The sequence below is a fragment of the Chamaea fasciata genome, unplaced genomic scaffold (assembly GCF_029207755.1).
Source record: "Chamaea fasciata isolate MVZ Bird 193981 ecotype frontalis unplaced genomic scaffold, bChaFas1.0.hap1 SCAF_10, whole genome shotgun sequence".
Lineage (NCBI taxonomy): Eukaryota > Metazoa > Chordata > Aves > Passeriformes > Sylviidae > Chamaea > Chamaea fasciata.
This window is the reverse complement of record NW_027094095.1, coordinates 28,613,505-28,632,909: the sequence shown is the minus strand read 5'-3', so window position 1 is coordinate 28,632,909 and position 19,405 is coordinate 28,613,505. Positions and strand designations below refer to the sequence as shown.

Here is a 19,405-nt window from a genome sequence, read left to right as displayed (position 1 = left end):
GCCTTCTCCATGCAGAGCAGCATATGGCTTTGCTGCAAACGCAGCCCTGGCCAATATGCTGGACTTACAGATCTGACAGCGCCAACTCACAAAAGTTTCCTGCTACATATGTCAATACCAACTGCGTGGATCGTGAGCTTTTCCTGTGTCTCCCAAAGGAAAACACATGAACTCCCTGAGAGTCACGCTCAGCTATGTAAACACTCGCAGTGAGTTTATTTCATGACACGCTGCAAGCCCCAGGGTCACCCAGCAGCTGCACCTCCTTTGGGTGCTATCTCCTGGGCTGCAGCAGCCTTGCTGGACACTGGTGGGGCTCCCATCACGTCTGGTGGGGCTCCCATCATGTTTGGTGGGGCTCCCACCCCATCCTCTGGGGCAAAGCCACAGGAGCAGTTGGTCAGGTTTTACACAGCAAATCCAGCACATGTAGAATTGACGCATCACCGGGCAACTATTTCTCCCCGGGGGTAATTCCGTTGCATTCCTGGAGTATCCATGGCCCAGCTTGGGTTCCAAACCTTGCTGTCCCAGGCAGCTTGGTCTTTCAGCAGGCTCTGCTCTGGAGGTCTCTGCCAGCACAGGGCTGCCCCCCGTGTTGCGGGGCAGGGTTGGAGCAGTGCCGGCTGCGCCGTGACGTCCCCGCCTGGCACGGGGACCAGCCCGACCAGCAGCTCCAGCGCCCGTCCGTCTCACCGCCTGGGAACACAGAAAAGAAAAGGGGAAAACGAACAAAAAAAAAGAGGATTTCAAGTCTGGCTGAAACTTCTCTGGATATGGACTCCCTGCTCTCTCCCAGCCATGGTCAGGCTGTTAAGATCAAGGCGCTTTGAAGCCAGAGTGGATGAATCAGCATCACCCCGAACGCCAAGAGCTGTTTCTTGCCCAGCTCATCTGAAACCCGCTGCCTTTCCTTTCACAGCTCTCTCTGCAGCAACTTTTCTCCTCTGACCAAGGCAAAAGTCTCCTAACGTTGTGGGGATGTTGTGAGAAGTCCTTTTGGAGATGGGGCATTTCAAAGCTTTTTCATTACAGGACAGACTGAGTTGTCAGGAGCGGTCGATACTATGGATTATGGCTGTGCTCCTGAATGATGGGAATGCTTGATGGCTGTCATTTACTGTCGTTTTTTATTTACTCATCTGGCCTTCATGCCTGGCTCGGGCACTTTATTAATCCAGACAGCACAAATGGATGCGTGTGCTCTTGCTTGGTGCTGGCTGGGAAAGCTGCGTTTTCCATCTGCTGGAACATTGTGCTTTTTTTTTTTAAAAAAAAAAAATAGATTAGTGTGGTCTTCAATGAGTGTTGGAACTGAAAATTTGAAACTAAAAATTGCCCATGAGTTAGAAGTGTGCCTGTCCCCACTGTTGCTAAAATCAAGGAGCACAGGGCTGGCTGGTCCAGTGCTCTGCTTTGGTGGCAGGTCCTGGGCTTCCCAAGCAAATTCCTGAGATTTGGAGGCAACTTAAAGAACCTGAACTTTTTTAATAAATCTACTTTGCAGTCACTGAAGCAAAGCTTTGGAATCCAGCCTCCTAAACCATCTTTGCTCCAACTCCTTATCTTGTAACAGCTTTGATTTTCCACTGGTGAGACCCCAGTGATGAGCCCATGGTTGGAGGCCTGGAGCTCTGCCTGGTGGAACTGCTCTGAAGATGGATTTTTCTGCCAGCTTCATGTGCTGAGATTTAGATATTTTTTTCCTTTTTTCCTTTTTTTCTTCTTTTTTTTTTTTTTTTTTTTTGTCAGCATGAATCAGGACAAAAATATTCATCCAGAACTGCAACTTTTTTTAGAAATGAAAGAGCCTGTTCCGACCTCGGCTTTTTTTGCTACCCACTTAACTTTCAGGATAGTATAGAAAGTGACAAAGAAAACATAAATATAAGCCTGTCACTTTGGAAAAACATATTTTTCCACCCCAAAATAGACACTCTAGTCAAAATGCATTCTGGGAGGGGGTGGGAAATCTGGCAGTGTAGCAATTTTTTACTAAAACAGCTTTTTTGGTGGTACGTTTTGTGAGCAGTTGCTTCACCTGAGCCTTTCCCCTTCCCTCCCCTCCGTGCCTGCTGAGGTTTGTGCTCTCCCCCTTGGAGCAGCCATCCTTAGTGGGATGCTATGAGCCCTCCAGAGGATTAATCCAGCAATTAAACACACCCTCATTTCCACCACCCAATTTATAGTAATAATAGAATACAGAACGGTTTGGGTTGGAAGGGAACATCTCATTCCAACCCCTCTGCCATGGGCAGGGACACCTTCCACTATCCCAGGCTGCTCCAAGCCCTGTCCAACCTGGCCTTGGACACTGCCTCACCACCCTCACAGGGAAGATTTTCTTCCTCCTACCTAGTCTAACCCTGCTCTTTTTCAATTTAAAGCCATTCCTCCATCTCCTGAGCTGCTAATCTCAGTCTCTTGCAGGGCTGCTCGGCATCACACGGCAACAAAACACAGAAGGGAAGGTGAGATCGAGGTGTGGGTGCCAGGAGCTGTTGGTTTAGCCACGTGGAGAGGGAAATGCATCCCCTTGGCTGCCTCTCCCCCTGCCCTGCTGCAGCCTGGGCTCTCACCTGGGCGCTCACCCTGCTCACAGGCAGAGCCCCTGTAGCCGGGGCGGCACTGGCAGGAGCAGGTGTCCCCCACCAGGATGGGCTCCCCGTTGTTGTGGCACTTCCCGCAGCGGCAGGGGCTGAATTCCAGCAGGAATTCCTCCAGAGCCCTCTTCAGGTTCTGCCTTTTGGTCTCCACGTGGCCGAGGAGGTCGCTCCTGCCGAGGATTTCATGGATGGGCTGCAGCTGTGGGGGGAATGGAGATGGATGGTGTGGAAACAATTTCAGCTGGGCATCAACTTGGGATGCTGTGACATTGCTGGATGAATTCAGGACTGGGGGAAAAACTCATTTGTCTTCCTCGACAGCTGCATGTACATCATGCAAATGTGTTGCTGCCCCAGCGAGGAGCCACCGGTCCAAAACCTTCCTCATCTTGGAGGTTTGTGTGGGATTGGCTTTTCTGGACATGCTTTGGAGTTTTAGCACGGATTGGAATGATAAGTTAAAACACCCCAGTAAGCCTGGGGGGTTTTTTTGACTGATTTCTTAGTGCTGTCACAGTCTCTGAGATTTTTTTGCATGCTTTTTGCCTTTTTGAAGAAAATGTTTTGGTAAGAGCTTTGGACAGAGGGTATCATCAAAATTTATTGCCATCCTATCGCTTGCAGTGGCCAGATTGTAAAATATCCAGTAAATGCTGAGAATGAGGATTTTTGCCTATATATTTTTTGCCCTTTGATGTAGTGAAATAATACTGTCATCTACAGCTTTGGGGATGTAACTCGCTCATCATATTTTCCAGCAGCAAAATACAGTTCCTATATATACCAGTCAGCAAAAATAGTCCAGTCTGGGCAGCAATTAAAACTTGCCCAACTGAATATTAATATTCAATGGGTAGTAAAGCTAAGAACTTGGGACTGTGTGAGGACACTTGTTTACACCTGTGCAAACACTCCCTGTCTAGGCCAGGAATTTGTTCCAGAAAAGCCCTGGGTGTCAGCTCACTGTGCAAGGCACTGTGAGAGTGATTCGTGGGGAGGATCAGGATCAGCTGGGCTTTGGGACGAGCTCTTAGACAAATTTGCACAAGCCTGTTTGACAAACTGAGGGGGCTGCAGATAAGAGCTGCTGAAGTGGGCGGTGGTTGCAGGGTGACTGCTCAGCTCTGGAGCAGCCAGCAGAGAGGTCGGGGCATGGCTTACTGGAAAAGGGCAAGAAATTCTGCCCAGAATTGATGGGAACTTGTGCGAAAAGGTGAATAACCTGCAGCTGGAACTGAAAGCACTTCTGTGTTATCAGATCTTTCTGTCACCAGGTGCTGCCCAGGAAGGCTTGCACAGTCCTTCTTGCCCTGCCAATAACACAGATAATTCCCAAATCCATTTTCCCTTCTCCCACTCTCTGTCAGAGCTTTCAGACCTGCTTTCAAATGAAGACAAGAGGGATAGAAAAGGCATGACAGAGATCCTTCCCCCAGCATCCAGTGAAACCAAAGGGAGACTGGAGCCTTGCTCATTTTTATGGCCACAGACCTTCTTTTTGGAGTGTGGAGAAAGGACCCACCTGCCAAAGCAGCCAGGAGCTCCCTGCTCCGAGAACTCCTGGAGGGGGCCTGTAACGAAACACCTTCCCCAGCCCTCAGTGAGTCCCCTGCTTACACAGGAGGGCAGACAGCATCAGGGAGAATACCAGGGGTGAATAAAACTGCAATTCATTGTGAAGCTGTTGGGGAACACATCAGAAACTTAACCTGGCACTAATCCAGCATTAAGCTCCTTGTCCATCTCCCTGTGGATGCAGTCGGTGGGAGATGTACTCCCCATTGTGAAATGAATAAGAGGTTACCAGATCAGTGGCCCATTACATTTAATCTTGTTCTGTGATGGGATCACAATAAAAATACGAAATGATCTGCTCGACTACACTTTCATTCCTTAGAGCGGCAGAGTTTCTTGGACTGCAGAAAAGCCTTACCTGGAAATCAATAACTGCAGGATTATATTTTAATGACCTGCCCCAGTGACGATACATTTTGCCATCCCAGCTGTTCAGGAGCCCTCCACTGTAGCTGGTATCTCCCCCTCTAACCCGGGGAATAATATCTTCCACAACTGCACTGTGGCTCCCAGCATCTGCAAAGTTGAATTGCACACGTGTTACTCAGCTGCTGTGTCCACACAGGCTCCAGGAACTGCCAAATGGAGCTGAGATCGGGGCTGTCAGGGAGCTGCCTCCTGGGATCAATGTGAGCTCAGTGCTCCCTGCTTGTGGGGTGAGCCCTGCCACCTTATCACAAGGTGACAAGTTGAGCATCCCAAATCCTCTAAGCTGATAAGGCCTGAAGAGGCTGAATTCCTGCAGCCTTGGTTTCTGGGTAGGTCATGGGCAATAGATCCCACTGTCTATAGCTCATTATGAAATGTACAAATCTGGGGGTTCCACCCTCTCTGAGTACTTTTTAAAGTAAATTTTGACTTTCTATCATTACTGAGGACTACCGCCTCCCAGCCTTCCCAGAGCCTCTGCTTCTAATCCAGATACTTGCTACAATAATTCCGCTCTTTTAAGAGGAGTCAGTGCTCCTGGAGACATGGACCCAAAGTTTCTGTGGTCCCACCTTGTCTGGGGGATGGCACTAGAGCTCATCACACCTTGTGTGACCCTACACAAATCTCTGTGCCCAAGTGACCAAAACAAGCGACCCAAGGAGCCTCAACAGCCCCCTGCCCTGCTGCTGTACCAGTTTCCAGGAATCCTTTCTTTCTGCAGTCAGAGTGTGTCACAGTCGCACCCAGTTGCAGCATCTCCTTGCTGGCTGTAATCCCAAGGGACAGACCAACACAGGCACTTATCTCCTCGGTGCTGATGGCTGCAAACCAGAAAGCAAACAGGTAAATTCTGTGACTCGTGGTCTTCATTTTTCCTACTTCTTTTTTCTATCATTGAAGAAAACATTCAGTTATTTTCATGGCTTGTGTTTCAAAGCCAAAAGCTATTCTGGGCAGAGGACAGTGGAAAACCCCAATATTTTGTTGGGGTAAATTGGGCCTTTCATATAATAGGTGTAATGTTTTTTTCCTTAGAAAATATTAGAAGAAAGTAAAAATCTTAAGGCTTCAGGCACAAATGTCCCTGTTTGATCTATATATTTAACAACAAACCTCTGGGTTTTTTACAGACTAACTCATAGCTACAGTAAAGCCAGGAACAGCAGCTGAAATCAGTAGATCCTCACTAATTTTCCTAAATTCATTTTCTGACCCACCTATTAATGGCCTAAGCAGCACCTTAAGGAGTAACTAAGAAAAGGCCTGTGTGCTGAGAGCTGCCAGAGCTTTCCTGCCTGCTGCTGCCAGCACCACCACATACATCATGAAAATATGTAACTGGAGAGCCATGAAGCGACTGCAGAGGGGAGAAGGGAACTAATGAGGTGGTTTCACCAAGGTAAGCAATGTGCATATTTCATACAGCCTGGTTTTATGTAAGCACTTCAGTGTACTGCAAATATAAGGCTGTCCTCTTTAGTAGTTAAAAAGTCCATTGATTTCAGTAAATGCGGGTACTGTAAGTAATAGGTAACTTTTATGTTGCTCTTTGTTGTCAGAGGACCTTAAAGTGTTTTCCAGAGGGGCCTGGTGATCAATACCATGGTACTGGAAGGAGGCACCGAGGTCAGCAGGGTTTGTGTGTTGTGGTTTAATGGTCTGAAGTTTAAACCTCTGCCTCAGTCCCACCCTGGAGCATTGTCCGCTGAACAGCTCTCACCTCAGCTCCGGGGAGCAGGGCCTTGCCTTGCTTGTGTTTAAAATATTGCTCAAACATGCACGGTTCTGGTTTCGTGCAGTTATGGAATGGTTTGGGTTAAAAGGAACTTTTTATGGGCCAGCTGGTCCAGCCCTTCTCCCTCCTGGGCAGGGGAATCTTCAACTACACGAGTTTGTTCAGAGCCCCATCCAACCTGGCCTTGAATATGTCCAGGGATGATGCTCCTACCACCTCTTTAGGCAACTTCTGCCAGTGTTGCCCCATCCTCACTGTAAAAACTTCCTTCTTTAGTCTGCATTGACCCTCTTTTAGTTGAAAACCATCACCCCTTGTCCTATCACAACAGGCCCTGATTAAATCCTGTCTTTCTAACAGGCCCCTTTTGAGTACTGGAAGGTTGCAGTGAAGTCTCTCTCCTTTTCTCACAGGAGAGGTTCTCCACTCCTCAAATCAGCTTTGTGGCCTTTTCTGGGCTTGCCCCAACAAGTTCCATGGGGACCCCAGAGCTGGATGCAACACTGCACATGGGGCCTCACCAGAGGGGCAGAATCCCCTCCCTTCACCTGCACGTGGCTTTGTTGGACCTCATGAGGTTCCCAGAGCTTGTCCAGATCCCTCTGGGGTGTCACCTGCAAACTTGTTCCCTTCTGCACACCCTACAGGAGAGGCTCACTGGAGCCAGCTGGGATCTGCTCCTTGGCTTGGTGGATCCAAACCCTGCTTAGGTCCTCAGCATCCTGAGAAAGGGGTGCAATCCTGGCTTCAGACTGGTGAAGGAGACCTGCAACATGCTCCAGACTTGAGTGGGAACTGCATCCCACTGCAAAACTGGGCCCTTGAGGAAGATTAAACGTGTAGCACTCAATTACTCGCACTAAACTGTTCAACAGTTGTAAACACAGTGGGTAAAGTTCATTCACCCAAAGCAACATGAGCGATTGCTTATCTTGGTGCTGGAGTGCCATAAAATTAAACTTGAGGAACGCCCTGATTAATTGATTTGCCATGGTTCCCGTTGAGTAATTATGTTCAGTGAGGGGCTGTCGATACCGTTCGCTATTGGTCTCAGCCAGATCTGGTCCTGATAAATGAAAAGTGGTGATCACTGCAGAAGGGTGGCCTCAGTAAATATTGGCGCTTGGAGGGGGGGGGAGCTCTGATAGGGTTTATTTTTTTATTTTTTCATGTGATATAATTTGCGATAGTTAAAAAGCTCGAGTGATAAGATTTACTGCTGCGTTTTGAATTAATCAGAATATACGAAGACCCTTTCTAATTTACTCCGCGCATAATGTTCCTCCCATAAATGTTCTTGTAATGTGTGAACACATTATACTGTTTTCTGCTAAATAATAGAACCATAACAATCTATTTTAAAAACAAGTAATGAAAAATATTGATGGCAGAGCAACCAGGGACCTCGTTCTGACACATGTATTTATTTCACTCATGACCACATCCATATAAGCCCTTGCAGCCCTGGAAGCTGGGAATGGGTCTGGCAGCAAAACTGCAGCCCTAAGCTCTGCAGCGAGCTGTGGGTATCTAAACAGAGAGGGTGCTTTCATTTTCAAAACTCGGGTTTCCTAAATGCTCGAAAGTCCAGCTCTGTGCTCAGTGCCCACCTAAGCTGGGTCTCATTTAGGGAGGACTCAACCAAGGGATCTTTCTCCTGAGTTTGTGCTTTAGGCACTGCTCTATAGAAAAATGAATCTTCTCTGTTGCAGAGCGTTTAGCAAACAGCCTCGTGGGCTGGGTGGGCCCTCAGGATGCAGTGGCTGATCTAAAGCAGCTCCATGCTCAGCCCTGTGGGGACTCAGTGATGCATCTGCAGAGCTTCAGACTCATCTTAGGAAGCTCTGATTTTAAGACTTGAGCACTCACATCCTGATCCTAACCATTCCTCAGGGAAGGAGGATAATCCTCTTGCAAACACAGCCTCCAAGCATGGCTGTGATCAACATTAGAGAAATCAGGGGGGGTTTTTGCTAAATGCTTTTAGACAGTGGCATATCAGACACTGCAGGTGGGTCCTTCTGGGTCAGCGTTGTGTGACACAGAGCACTGCTGGCTTGGGAAGGGTGGACTTCCTGACAGAGCCTGGATTAGATGAAAATTACGGAATGGTGCTGCATTAGAATGAAAATTGCATCTCTACTGGGCGCATTTTTGTCTTTTGCTGGACTTCAGCATCTTTCTTTCCTAAGATAAGGCATCTCCTAGCAGTAAATCTCCTTACATACACAGCAAGCACAAGATAAAGCAAAATAATAGCCTCCCTCCACATGCTCTTGATTAATTCTTCCTCTGAAATTGGCAGTCTGCTTCCTGAAGACTTGCTTGCCAAGACCTTGTTCACTTCTATATCACTCACCCTTCAAAGTGAAGAAGTAATTTGAAAAAGCATCATGTTTCCAAACATTAGGGGTGCAGGAACTTGATGAAAATTCTCTCAATCAGTAATTTCTTGTGGAAAAATTGGCGTGGTTAATGTGCACTATGGAGTGCATAGTTATCCTAATGCTGATGGGGCCAAACCATTTCGGACCAGAGGCAGAATCTGGGGCAGCACCGTGAAAATTATGGAAATTCCTGAAATAACAGGAATTTGCACCTGTTGTCCAAGATCACAATTTCCTTCTGCATCAGTGTCTGGCCAATGCAGTGGTACCCTCAGCACAGCAGAGTGATGGCCCTTAGGGGGAATGGGATCTATTGCATTATTGACACCTTTACAGAAGTTGGCAACCTGGTTATTGAGCTAAAATCCCATATTATTGCTCTGCATCCCATGTTTTTGATTAGGAAGAATGTTATGCTTTTGACTTGCCAGCAATGGCAAGTCTCACGCTCTCGGCATCTGCAGTGGGTGTTCTGTATAACTGAGATTTAGAGGTAGGGCTCTCCAGCCTCATACACTCCAATTTGTTGAGAACTGGAGCTAACAGGGGTCTGTTAGTCTCCAGATGTGGCACTAAGCAGAGTAAAGTGGCAGAGGTATTGCCAAGTGCACTGTGATATTTCCATTTACAGAAAATTGTGCTGTGAACAGGCTGGAACGTGAGAGGGCTGATTTGCTGAGCTCTGGGTGCCTTTGCAGCCTTCAAGCATTCATGGTGAACAAAGATGACAAGAAATAGGAGAAGATTAGCAAGTGACACTGAAAAAATTGTGAAAATAATGCTCAGGTTCCTTCCTTAATGACCAAACCCTCACCCAGGCACTTCTGAAATCAGAGCAGGAAGCATATTTGGTGACACTCAAGCTAATCCCAAGCCACGTGGCCAGTAGTGCCAGCAGGCTGAAAATGCCAGGTTTAAAGCAGAAAGCTGAGAACAGAGAATACATTTTGATTTTTCTGACCTTTTCTTCTCATTTCCTCCTTATTGATGACGAGGATGTACTCAAAGACACCCCCCATGGTGCCAGATGTCATGAAGTGGGTGCCGTAGTCGTTGATGAATTTGGCATACATGCCATAGTTGTAGGTGTCTGGGAGGTCCTGCAGGGACAGCAGCACATCTTCATCCAGAACAATGTTGTCCCTTCTCATCTTGAAGCGGGCTGTCTGCACCTTGGTCACAGCTCTAAAGAATCCAACATCCTGCAGGTAAAGGAGAGAGGAGCTGCAGTCAAAGTTAATTTAAACAAATGAATTTCTAGTCTTTAGGCTTGCAGGGGAGTCTCTGACTGTCAGTGCATGTATGAAAACAAGCCAAATTTTAAATGAAATAATGGTAATTCTTTTTTTAAAGTCTCTTTCTGGTGTGCTGTGGAGGTGGAGAGCCTTGGGGGGTTGGATACTGCGGGGGTTTTATTGATGTGTGAATATGATCAGAGCTGGGCTCCACACGATTCCCCTCCATTCTCTGTTTCTGCGATTTCTTTTTCTGGTTTCCTTTCCATACTGTTTATTCCCTTTTTGCTTTTTTCACAAACTCCATGAGTGACAAAGGGTCAATCCCAGCCCAGCAGAGGAGAGATTCCCTGGCCGGAAGAGGCTGATGGATGGAGAATTTCCTGGATATACCACTAGCTCCAAGGCTCCACCTCTGTATTTGCTATTGCTTTGGACAAGTCTCCACTGCAACATGAGCAGCCCTTTAAATGATTCCTTCAATAACCGATCATCATTTAGCTGCAAACATCATGTGAGTCTGGACAAGGGCACAGTAAATACTATAATGGTGCTCATTTCAAACAGCTTTTAAGGGCATTTTAACTCGGAACACCACCAAAGTAATTCTTCTTTATTGTTTTCTGTCAGCAGCCGGGAGAGAAGTGGAGATGGGGCACGGTAAATGTGGGAAATACCAGCACTCATGTTATTAGATTGGAAAGAGGTCAGCACAGCCAGTCCATGATGTAAACCCTCTGTGAGAAGTACACCCTATTATCAGGTACTATTTTTTCAGCGTGGTATTTTAACCTCCTGTAAAAAGTAGCCTATTTCCCCGTCACGAGGCAGCTCGTATTAATTTGAGCAAGATATATTTGCTACCAGAGATCATTCCTCGAGGATAATTGTTTTGATCAGCATCTTGATATTCCCTCCTCCCTCATCGTCACTTTTTAAGCATTTTTTTATTTATGTGCTTTATGTAGCCATGAAACAGGATGGGGTGAGATGACATGTGCCGTGGCACTCCGTAATTCAATTTTATTCCCACTCCCTGTTTGCTGAAACATACCAAGAACAGCAAACAGGATTACTAACGATCATACACTTGCAATTACGTGAACAAATTAAGGTACAATTACCCTGTGTTAAAAAATGCAATTGAGAGAATAAACTGACATAAGTTACAGCCACACCATGTGATGCGCAGATGATGCGACTGGAGCAGATGCAGCACTGATTTGGTTGGGGTTTTTTTTGGTGGGTTTTTTTTTACCTTTGCATCATATTGTGTGAAATTCTTCAGGGATCCTTTGCCACCTGATAATGTGAGGCCCAGGTTTAGCATGAAATCTGCACCTCCAGGCCCAATTCCAATGGTGAAGCCTGTGGTTTTGGATTCATCTCTTTTAAGGGCGTCAAGCAGGTCCTTTGAATCGTCATAAAACTCAAAAGTAAATCCAGAATCAGCATGAGCCTAAAATGCAAGGAGCAGACATTAATTTTTCAGGTGCTTCCCTTCCTTTTTAATCTCTATTTCTTGAAGCAATACCTCTGTTAAAACCCATGATGCTCCTGACAGCACCAGCACTGACTTCAGTGAATGTGGAATAAGGAATTACGTCCCGTGCCATTTCATTTGGAAATATGTGAGAAATGTGGATGAAACCAAACATTTTGCTTCATCCATCTCCAGGCAGGGGAGAGGTTTGTGTTTAGCCACTCAAAGCCAGAGCTGGTAATGGTACCTATTAAGACAGCCTGACACTTCCCGTTATAAAACCCTCTTTCCAGTTCTTTACAGCTCCGCCAAATCCCAACAATTTGGACTGAATTTTTTTCTCTCCAGCCTGCTTCTGGATGAATTTATTTAGGTAAAGAAAAATTCAACATCTATTTACAATGGCAAGGCTAGAAAACAAACACTGTTTTGCCTGTGTTTTAGAGAAGTGACCTTTTCCTTGACAGCTCTACTTTGCTGGCACGTGGAATCAAGCAGCTCTGCTGAGTCTGGGCTGTGCCATTTGCCAGCTGTGTAAAAACCCAGCCCCAGTGTTCAAACTGGGGGCTAAGGGACTCTGCCTGCTGGGTGGACATGAAAGCTACTTGCATTGAGTAATATTTCCCAGGAATAATGTGTCTTTATTCACTCATTCATGTCAAAAAACACGGTAAACGCTTAACAGTGTGGCCAAGGCATCCACTTACGATGTGGGAGACCCAAATGAATCCTTGCTGTGCTTGGATCAGTGCCTAGCATCAGACATGACCGTATGGACTGTAGGTGTTGTGATCCCTGGTGATGGGTTTCAGGATCCCTGTCTCACTCAGAATTTGGATTTATGCTCCTTGTAGCCATGCCACAGACGTCAAATGCTTTCAACGATTGAACCAGCAGCATTGTTACCATTTTACACGTGGCCAGCTCCATCCCTAGAGAGGCAAAAGGCTTGTACAAGCTCTATAGCTCATTAATAACAGAATTTAGAGAAAACACCTTGCTCTTGGCTCTGGCTGGGCCAGAGGAAGCAGTGGGGATGCCTGGATGATAAAGCGAGTGAGTTCCTTGACGTGCCATAAACCAGCATTTCCACCATTGACTGCCTGTTGAGCTACCTTAAAAACAACCTGTGCTTGGTTTCTTTGTGGGAAGTTGGGCTTTTTCTTTTTTTTTTTTTTTTCAGGAAATCGCTGCTGTGTTTGTCTTCCCAAAGCACCCACCAGGAACTGGAAGACGTGGAAGTTGTAAGGCTTGCGGAAATACTTCTCGTCGTCCCTGTAGTGCAGGCGCTCGCAGGCGGCGTCATAGTGCAGCTCCCGCCACTCCCCGTTGTACACGTACTCACAGAGCCCTCCAAAAAACCCAGGGTCGTAGATGTTCTGCCTCCCTTCCTGCGTCAGGATGTTGTACCTTGGAAAGGATCAACAGTTTGGGAGGCTGAACTCTATTTCAACCCCCCATAGCTTATCCATAGGTTATCCATAGCTCTGAGGTTTTATTTCCTCGGTCGCTGTCACGGGGTTCTCCTGACACTACAGGTTATCTATGCTCAGGCCTCTTGAGGAGCTGGAAAAGAGCTTAAAGCTGGGTTGGGTTTGTTGTCTCATTGTTGTCTCCTTCCCAAAGCTACCAGGAGACAAACAGCCATTTTATTTCTAAGGCATTAGTTTGGACTCGACATGCGAGAAATGGAAGAAATCAGGGAAGTTGCCCAGCCCCTCCCAGCAAGTGCAGCCATGAAAGTCTCAACGTCCTGGAATTCCTCCAGGTTCCTCTTTAGCCTAATGCATCTCATTGTCACAAAGTGCTTCCTGGCATTCTCTGCAATTATTTTCTATCTTAATTTCATCTCTTTCTTTTTAATAATGGTCCCCTTTCTCAGGGTAGTTAACACCCTCCCTAGACATGAAGCCTGTGCTTTGCCAAGTCTGTCACTTATTATTTCCTTATTCCTCCTTCTTCCTGCTCTCCAGCCCTCACAGCTGCTGCCCTCTGAAATCCCTCCTATTACTTAATATTCCATGTAATTCCGTAGCCCAAAAAGAAAGCATTATTCAAACTAGACAGCAGCACTGCTCTTCTCAACAGGGAACCATCTTTTAGGACTAAGAGAGCAAATGCCTTTGCTTCTGTGTGTTCTGCAGGAGAAACACTTCAGAGAGCAGAATTAAACAGGGTTCTCACTGAAGATTAATGCATGCCTTGTAAGACTTTTGATGGACCCTCCCAGGCCCTGGGCCAGAGGGTCATTTATCTCGGGGACTCCAGCGAGTGTTGGATTGAGCTGATGGGAAAATTACACAATGGCTGGCTCCATTCTCATCCTGTAGCCCATGTTCATAAAATCCTAGAATGGTTTGGGCTGGGAGGGACCTTAAAGATCATCTCATTCCAACCCCTCTGCCACAGGCAGGGCCATGCTCTCCAAGGGAAACTGAGCAGTAGCTTGGTTAAAATACAAGGTCTTCAACAAGAGTGTCACAGTCACAATTTGCCTTTCAGTTTCATTTTATTCTGGGTTTCTCTTTTGCCTGTATTACTTAATAAAAGTTTGAAAATGAACGGGGAAACACTTTTCATGGATAGGAGTATTTACTTATACTCGTGTGGAGCTCAGGCTGTCTGCCTTGAATCTGTGCTCGGAAGTCCTAAATCCTGGAGTTAAATCTCCTTAAGGATGAGTGCCAGTAGGGTGCTGCACCTCCAAAGTCTGCTGTTTGCTTTAGTCTATTGCTTTTAACAACAGGAGAAAGCTGTGAGATAACTGGAATCTACTTTTTCAGGAGTATAACAAAGGGCATCACAAGTGCTGTGGTCAGGTAATAGATCCGAGACAGAATTTGAAACAAAAGCTTGAATGAACCCATGGGACATGGGACGGCTCCTCCCCTTTGGGTTTTGCACAGCCCCATATCAATTCATGGATCACCGCTATTACTAAGGAAGAGCAATGGAAGAAACATAATCCTGTTTTGATTGCTAGAGGAGCGGCTATTGATTAATTACTCACCCTTGGACTGCTTTTTCCACCCCTGGGATTGGGAACAGATGTTCACAAGGGCTTTCAATATCTTCATCCTCACAGTTATCCTCATCAGACCCATCTCTGCAGTCTCTGTCCCCGTTGCACACAAGATGCCGTTTAATGCAGCGCCCTAAAGTGCACAGATGCAGGCGGTGGCTTATCCGCCCTCCAGAAATCCTGGCTGGCAGCTCGCATTGATTGTGCTGTTTTTCACCCACCGCTCAGGGCCACAAGGACTCATGCTGGGTGTTAAACATGGCGTTATTCCATGGGGAGTTTGCTTTTCCAAACTTCTGGGACCTAAACACAGCACAGAGTCCAAGCTGGCCACTCCCATGGGCTTCTATCAGCTGGGAATCAAGGAGAGGTCACCTCACTGTCCTGACTTTTATTTTCTAAAATCACACTCTTGGAAAGTTGCTATAGGAATAGCTTCACCCTTTGCCTTAAGGGAGTCAACTCCATCTTATTAAAGTGCAAGTTTCCCTCTTCCCATTGTGGGAGGCATTTGGGAAGTTTATTGCAATAAGAATGGATATTTGCAGGAAAGGCAGTGTGGAAGGGCTTTTGCTTCTGGGAGCGTGCAGAAAGCCTTAAGGAGGGAACTGGCACTGCTGAGATTAGCCCAGTGGAGTGATGATAACCTGCTCCAGCTGATGAGCTGGTCACAGAGCTGACCTGTGGCTCCAAATTTCGATAGAATTTTTGTGAAATGCTCGGGAAAGAAGTTTGAGCCATTTGTGTAGAAACAAAAATCTGTCAAGGCTAGTCAAAGTTTCAGAGAACAGCCGTTTTATATAGTAATCCTCAGAGCTGGAGGTGGCTAAAAATAACTAAATCACCCCAACAGATTGCTGGTTGGATTGATGATTGAACTCTGTCTCTAGCAGGGGAGAAAGCAGCGCGTTGTGGGAGCGCTGTGCCCGCCGAGGGGAGTGTGAGCGCACAGCAGTTGGAGCAGAATATTCCCACTCTCTTTGTTCCACTGAAAAATTCACATTCTCCATGCCACACAGCCTTCCTTTCTACCCAAATCTGAGCGCAACATGGATGGATTTCTGTAAAAGCGGGGGAAAACACTGAAGAGGGGAAAAAAATTCCTGCTTTCTCTTGTACCAGTTCACCTTCCTGCTGCCTGGGGCAGGGGACTGATACCCCCAGGGACCAAAAAAAACCTCTGTGGCAGGGGTTTGTGCCTGGCTCACTCACCTGTTTCCTCGCACTGGAAGTCCTGCCCACACCCTGGTGGCCCTGTGCACGCTGTCTCAGCTTGGCAGGCTTGTTCATCCCAGAGGTGCCCCGCGCAGCGTCGTCCTCCAAACTGTGCCGGCTGCTCCAGCCGCCGGTACCGGTGCTGCACAGAGACACAACCACCTGTATCCCCCACAGGCATCCCCTCCAAGGGCCATAAAGCCACCAAAACTATCCTTTTAATACACATTGCTATTCTTATGTGTGTGTGTGGCTTGAAGACTTTGTACCTGATAAAGGCAGGGGGGTCAGCAGAGAGTTGGGGGCTCAGATTTGCCTGGAGTTCATCCATGTGAACTTAAAGGGGGCTGGAATGGCCGTTTTAAGAATGTCTCTATTTTATATCTTGGGAAAATACGGCATTTTTCCAGCTGCACGTGCTTTGTCCTGCAATGCACCAGGCTCAGATGGACACAGACACTAATTACGAGACTGATCCTGCAACATTTCTGATGGATTATTAATGAGAATCGCTGCTCTTTAAACTAGGAAGGGGGAAAAAAAAGGAAGGGAGAAGAGCCATATTATTTACTGATAATATACTGTCTGTAAGCACAGGAACAATAAAGGAAGGGATAAAATAAACTCAGTAGAAAGCAGAAATATGTCAGGTATTTGAAAATAAATTCTCCAACTATGAAGACATATGTGAAATGATATAAAAATATGAGAACAGGAGCTGATGCATGAAGGCTGCTCCTAATTTCTTTTCACTGGACTATTTGCATTAAGAATCGGGGGATACTTAATTAAATCTGAGACAGAAAATGAAGAAAGTCTTGGGCAAGTACTCTGGCCTGATTCTTCCACCATTTGCCTTGATTTTGCTTTTCCTGTTTTGCTGCCTCGAATAAATTTATTCCCCAGTTTACACCAGGGTAAATAAGAGCCTCTCTAGCAGAGGAGCATTTCCATCATATTTGGATGAGTTTACTGGATGCTTCAGAATGATGAATATGTATAATATATATAATTAATGTGTGTACATCCTCATCACAGACACATCTGAAGATAAATGAATACATTACAGTGGATCCTTACTTTTTTCTCTTGGCAGGGGAAGCAATCAGTCCATCCTGACCACTGGCTCAGATGACAGTCGACAGGGGCTGGAGAATTAACTTCTCTGCTGCTTCTTCTAGGGAGGGGAAGAAAGAGTGGTCTAAGGTCTTTGAAGCTGTGTTTTGAGAGGGGCTGGAGGCTGGAAGGGAGAAAATTATCTCTCTGTGTGTGTTTTTCCACCAGGAAGATGGTTTGTAGGAAATGGGAAGCATCCCAAGATGTCCCATCCAAATATTCACCATCAGAATTGAGCAGGGCCTGCAGGTGCTATACCTCGGGATTTTTTCTTGGGATTCCTGTTCTTCCAAGATATCTTTGCCTTTTCCAACAGGTAGATTGCAATTTTATATATATATATATATATATATATAACCAATCATCCTTAGTAAACAGAAGTAATGTTGTGAAGGGACAGGTTTTAAAGAGAAGCTAATTTTTTTGCCTTTCTTTTCAGAAGCACATCACAATCTCCAGGAGCAGGGATGTTTATCATTACTGAGCCTGTTTTGAGTTCACACTTTCTTTACACCAGTGTGAACTCGTGGTCAGGATTTTTCCTGGTGAGTTTGAGATCAGATCCTGGTTTCTGTGGGGTTTGTGGAGGGGTGGGAATGGCTGCACCAGCAGTGCTGAGAGAACAAGGTACAAAGCACCTTGACTAGGAATCTGTTGGCTATTTCTGAAGCAAACTACACAAATTCTGAGAAGAAGAAAATAACTCAAGGAATATTATAAGGAGAAGAGGGCAAAGGTAAGATATTGTAGTGGCTCTTGGATCAGAATCTCTGCACATACTCCAAATATCACTACACAACAGCCAGAAAATACTTCTCCTTCCTCTCAGCCCAGTCATTACAATCTCTAGTTCTGTCTCCACTCCTAAAACCTCAATTCGTATGAGCCATTTCTTCGTCTTGAGGAGCAAACTGTGGCATGCAAATACAACCCTGCTTTTGCCACAGCCTTTGAAGCATTTTGAGGGTTTATTCTGAGCCAGAACATTATTATTTTTATTATTATTTTGGTGATTAACTAATGAGCAGTCTGTTTTACTTCCAAGACTGCAGTCCAGAGAGAAATATTGATAATTAGCAGAGGTATATAACTCATGGGAGATTCATCAGAGGCTGGGGAAGAGAGATTTACTAAATGAAAGCCACAGCAGCTCAGTAAGGGAGGCTGTGGGTGCAGATCCCTGTGTGAGATGGAAACCCAGGAGCCTGCAGATGAGCCCAGAGCTGGAGGACACGCAAGTATTGATGCCTTTTTTGCTCTGACAGGAGAGGATTTGTGGGCTGCATCCTTCAGCACTTCGCAAAGTAGTTAATTGGCTCACCTTCGATTGGATTTTACATTTACCTCTTCATTATTCTGCCTTGTTTGATAAGTTCATCAAACATCAAAAATCTCGTCTTTGTTCATTTTCAAAAGGGATTATCGGAATAAGCCCTCATAATTAAGTGTATCACTACCACAGTTTTTTTTCCTTTCTGCCTTCTCCTTGTCTCCATATTCCAATTATCACCGATACCTTTTTTTGATCCTCCTAAATCATATTTGCCTTTACAACAAGCTTGAAATTAATAGCTCTAGAAAAAAAAAAATAAATCCACCCATTTCCCCATCATGACACTGTAGCTTTAGAAAAAATGTAACTTGTTTATTCCTTTCCTTCAAAGCCCAAGTGACACTCAGATAGGTTAATAATATTGTTCATGGGGAAAAAAAAACCTGAGGTATGAGGATCTGGCTGGGACTGAAAACTGGGTTATTCACATGCACTTGTTAGCTTCATGTTGTAGAGTGTAAAATAATTATAATGCAAAAGAATATGAAAGATATTAACACATAAATCATCCTGTATAGAGAATTCATTTCAAGTGCCCAAACCCAGCCTAGGTAATTTCAGTAAGGGACTTTAAGAAGGCTTAATAGTCATCTGTAAAAGGAAAACCGTTGTGCAAACAGTTCCTTTAAGAAGGAATTACAATGCCTGGCTTGGGCTTTGGACAGCTGCCAATTTTTAATTTTTTCTTTTTTCCCCTGGTAGCTTTGTGCACATGCCTCAAAAAGTCAGGACAAAACTGACGGGCTGATTGACGTGCTGGTAAAATTCCTGTATGGAAACCTGGGGAAGGGAACAGACTTACCTGTGGGAAGGCAGTGCCTGGAGCTCCCCGCACGCCGTGGCCTGGACTGGTGTTAAAGCCAGTGAGCACATAGACAGGATCAAGGCACAGAGCTGAGCCAGGCCCCACCACATTGCTTTGCCATATGTAAATGTTTGCTATAGATCAGCTGCAAACCAAAGCTTTTAAGTTTTCAGGGCTGCTGGAAGGAGCAGGGAGCCCACCAGGCTCCGAAATGCTGCAGTAAATCATTGACAGCAGCACAGATCGAATCACAAAGAATCAGGACACATCCCAGAGGCCTTTGCCCTTTTGGAAACAAATTCCCAGTTTTCTGGCAAGGAAATATATTAAACTGTGCAACTGTTTCCACATTAAAGTCAATCAACTCCTATTGCAGCAGTGTGTTTCTTCTCCACCCCGCGCCCTCTTTTAATTTGAAGGAGGAGGAAACTCGTGTTATTTCCCACAGTGACTTCACTGTA

At 45.8% G+C, this 19,405-nt stretch overlaps 2 protein-coding genes across 5 annotated transcripts in view; one reads left to right on the top strand and one right to left on the bottom strand.

Annotated features, from left to right (window-relative positions):
* Positions 1-193: 193 nt before the first annotated feature.
* On the bottom strand, positions 194-19,135 carry C8A (complement C8 alpha chain). The gene is made up of 11 exons (XM_066192886.1): positions 18,942-19,135; positions 16,771-16,867; positions 15,688-15,832; positions 14,464-14,608; positions 12,674-12,863; positions 11,229-11,429; positions 9,697-9,937; positions 5,306-5,434; positions 4,540-4,697; positions 2,580-2,805; positions 194-699 (listed from the first exon to the last, which is right to left on the bottom strand). The coding sequence occupies exons 1-11, from the start codon at positions 19,052-19,054 to the stop codon at positions 548-550; spliced, it is 1,797 nt and encodes a 598-aa protein (XP_066048983.1). The 5' UTR covers positions 19,055-19,135; the 3' UTR covers positions 194-547.
* The window catches only part of FYB2 (FYN binding protein 2), a 34,592-nt gene continuing 32,235 nt past the window's right edge, over positions 17,049-19,405 (top strand). For all 4 annotated transcript variants that reach the window (XM_066192882.1, XM_066192883.1, XM_066192885.1 and 1 more), the window contains exons 1-2: positions 17,049-17,122; positions 17,246-17,351. In XM_066192882.1, the coding sequence (XP_066048979.1) occupies positions 17,274-17,351 (78 nt within the window). In that variant the 5' untranslated portion in view covers positions 17,049-17,122; positions 17,246-17,273. The remainder of the gene's footprint in view (positions 17,123-17,245; positions 17,352-19,405) is intronic.

Bases quoted from the DNA above. Each gene is read 5' to 3' on its own strand.
- C8A (XM_066192886.1), bottom strand. From the start codon at position 19,054: ATGTGGTGGGGCCTGGCTCAGCTCTGTGCCTTGATCCTGTCTATGTGC. The intron at 15,833-16,770 runs GTAAGGATCCAC...GTCTCTGTGCAG, and splicing joins TCCCCTGCCAAGAGAAAAAA to CACCGGTACCGGCGGCTGGA. The intron at 11,430-12,673 runs GTGGGTGCTTTG...CTTGCATTTTAG, and splicing joins TCCACGTCTTCCAGTTCCTG to GCTCATGCTGATTCTGGATT.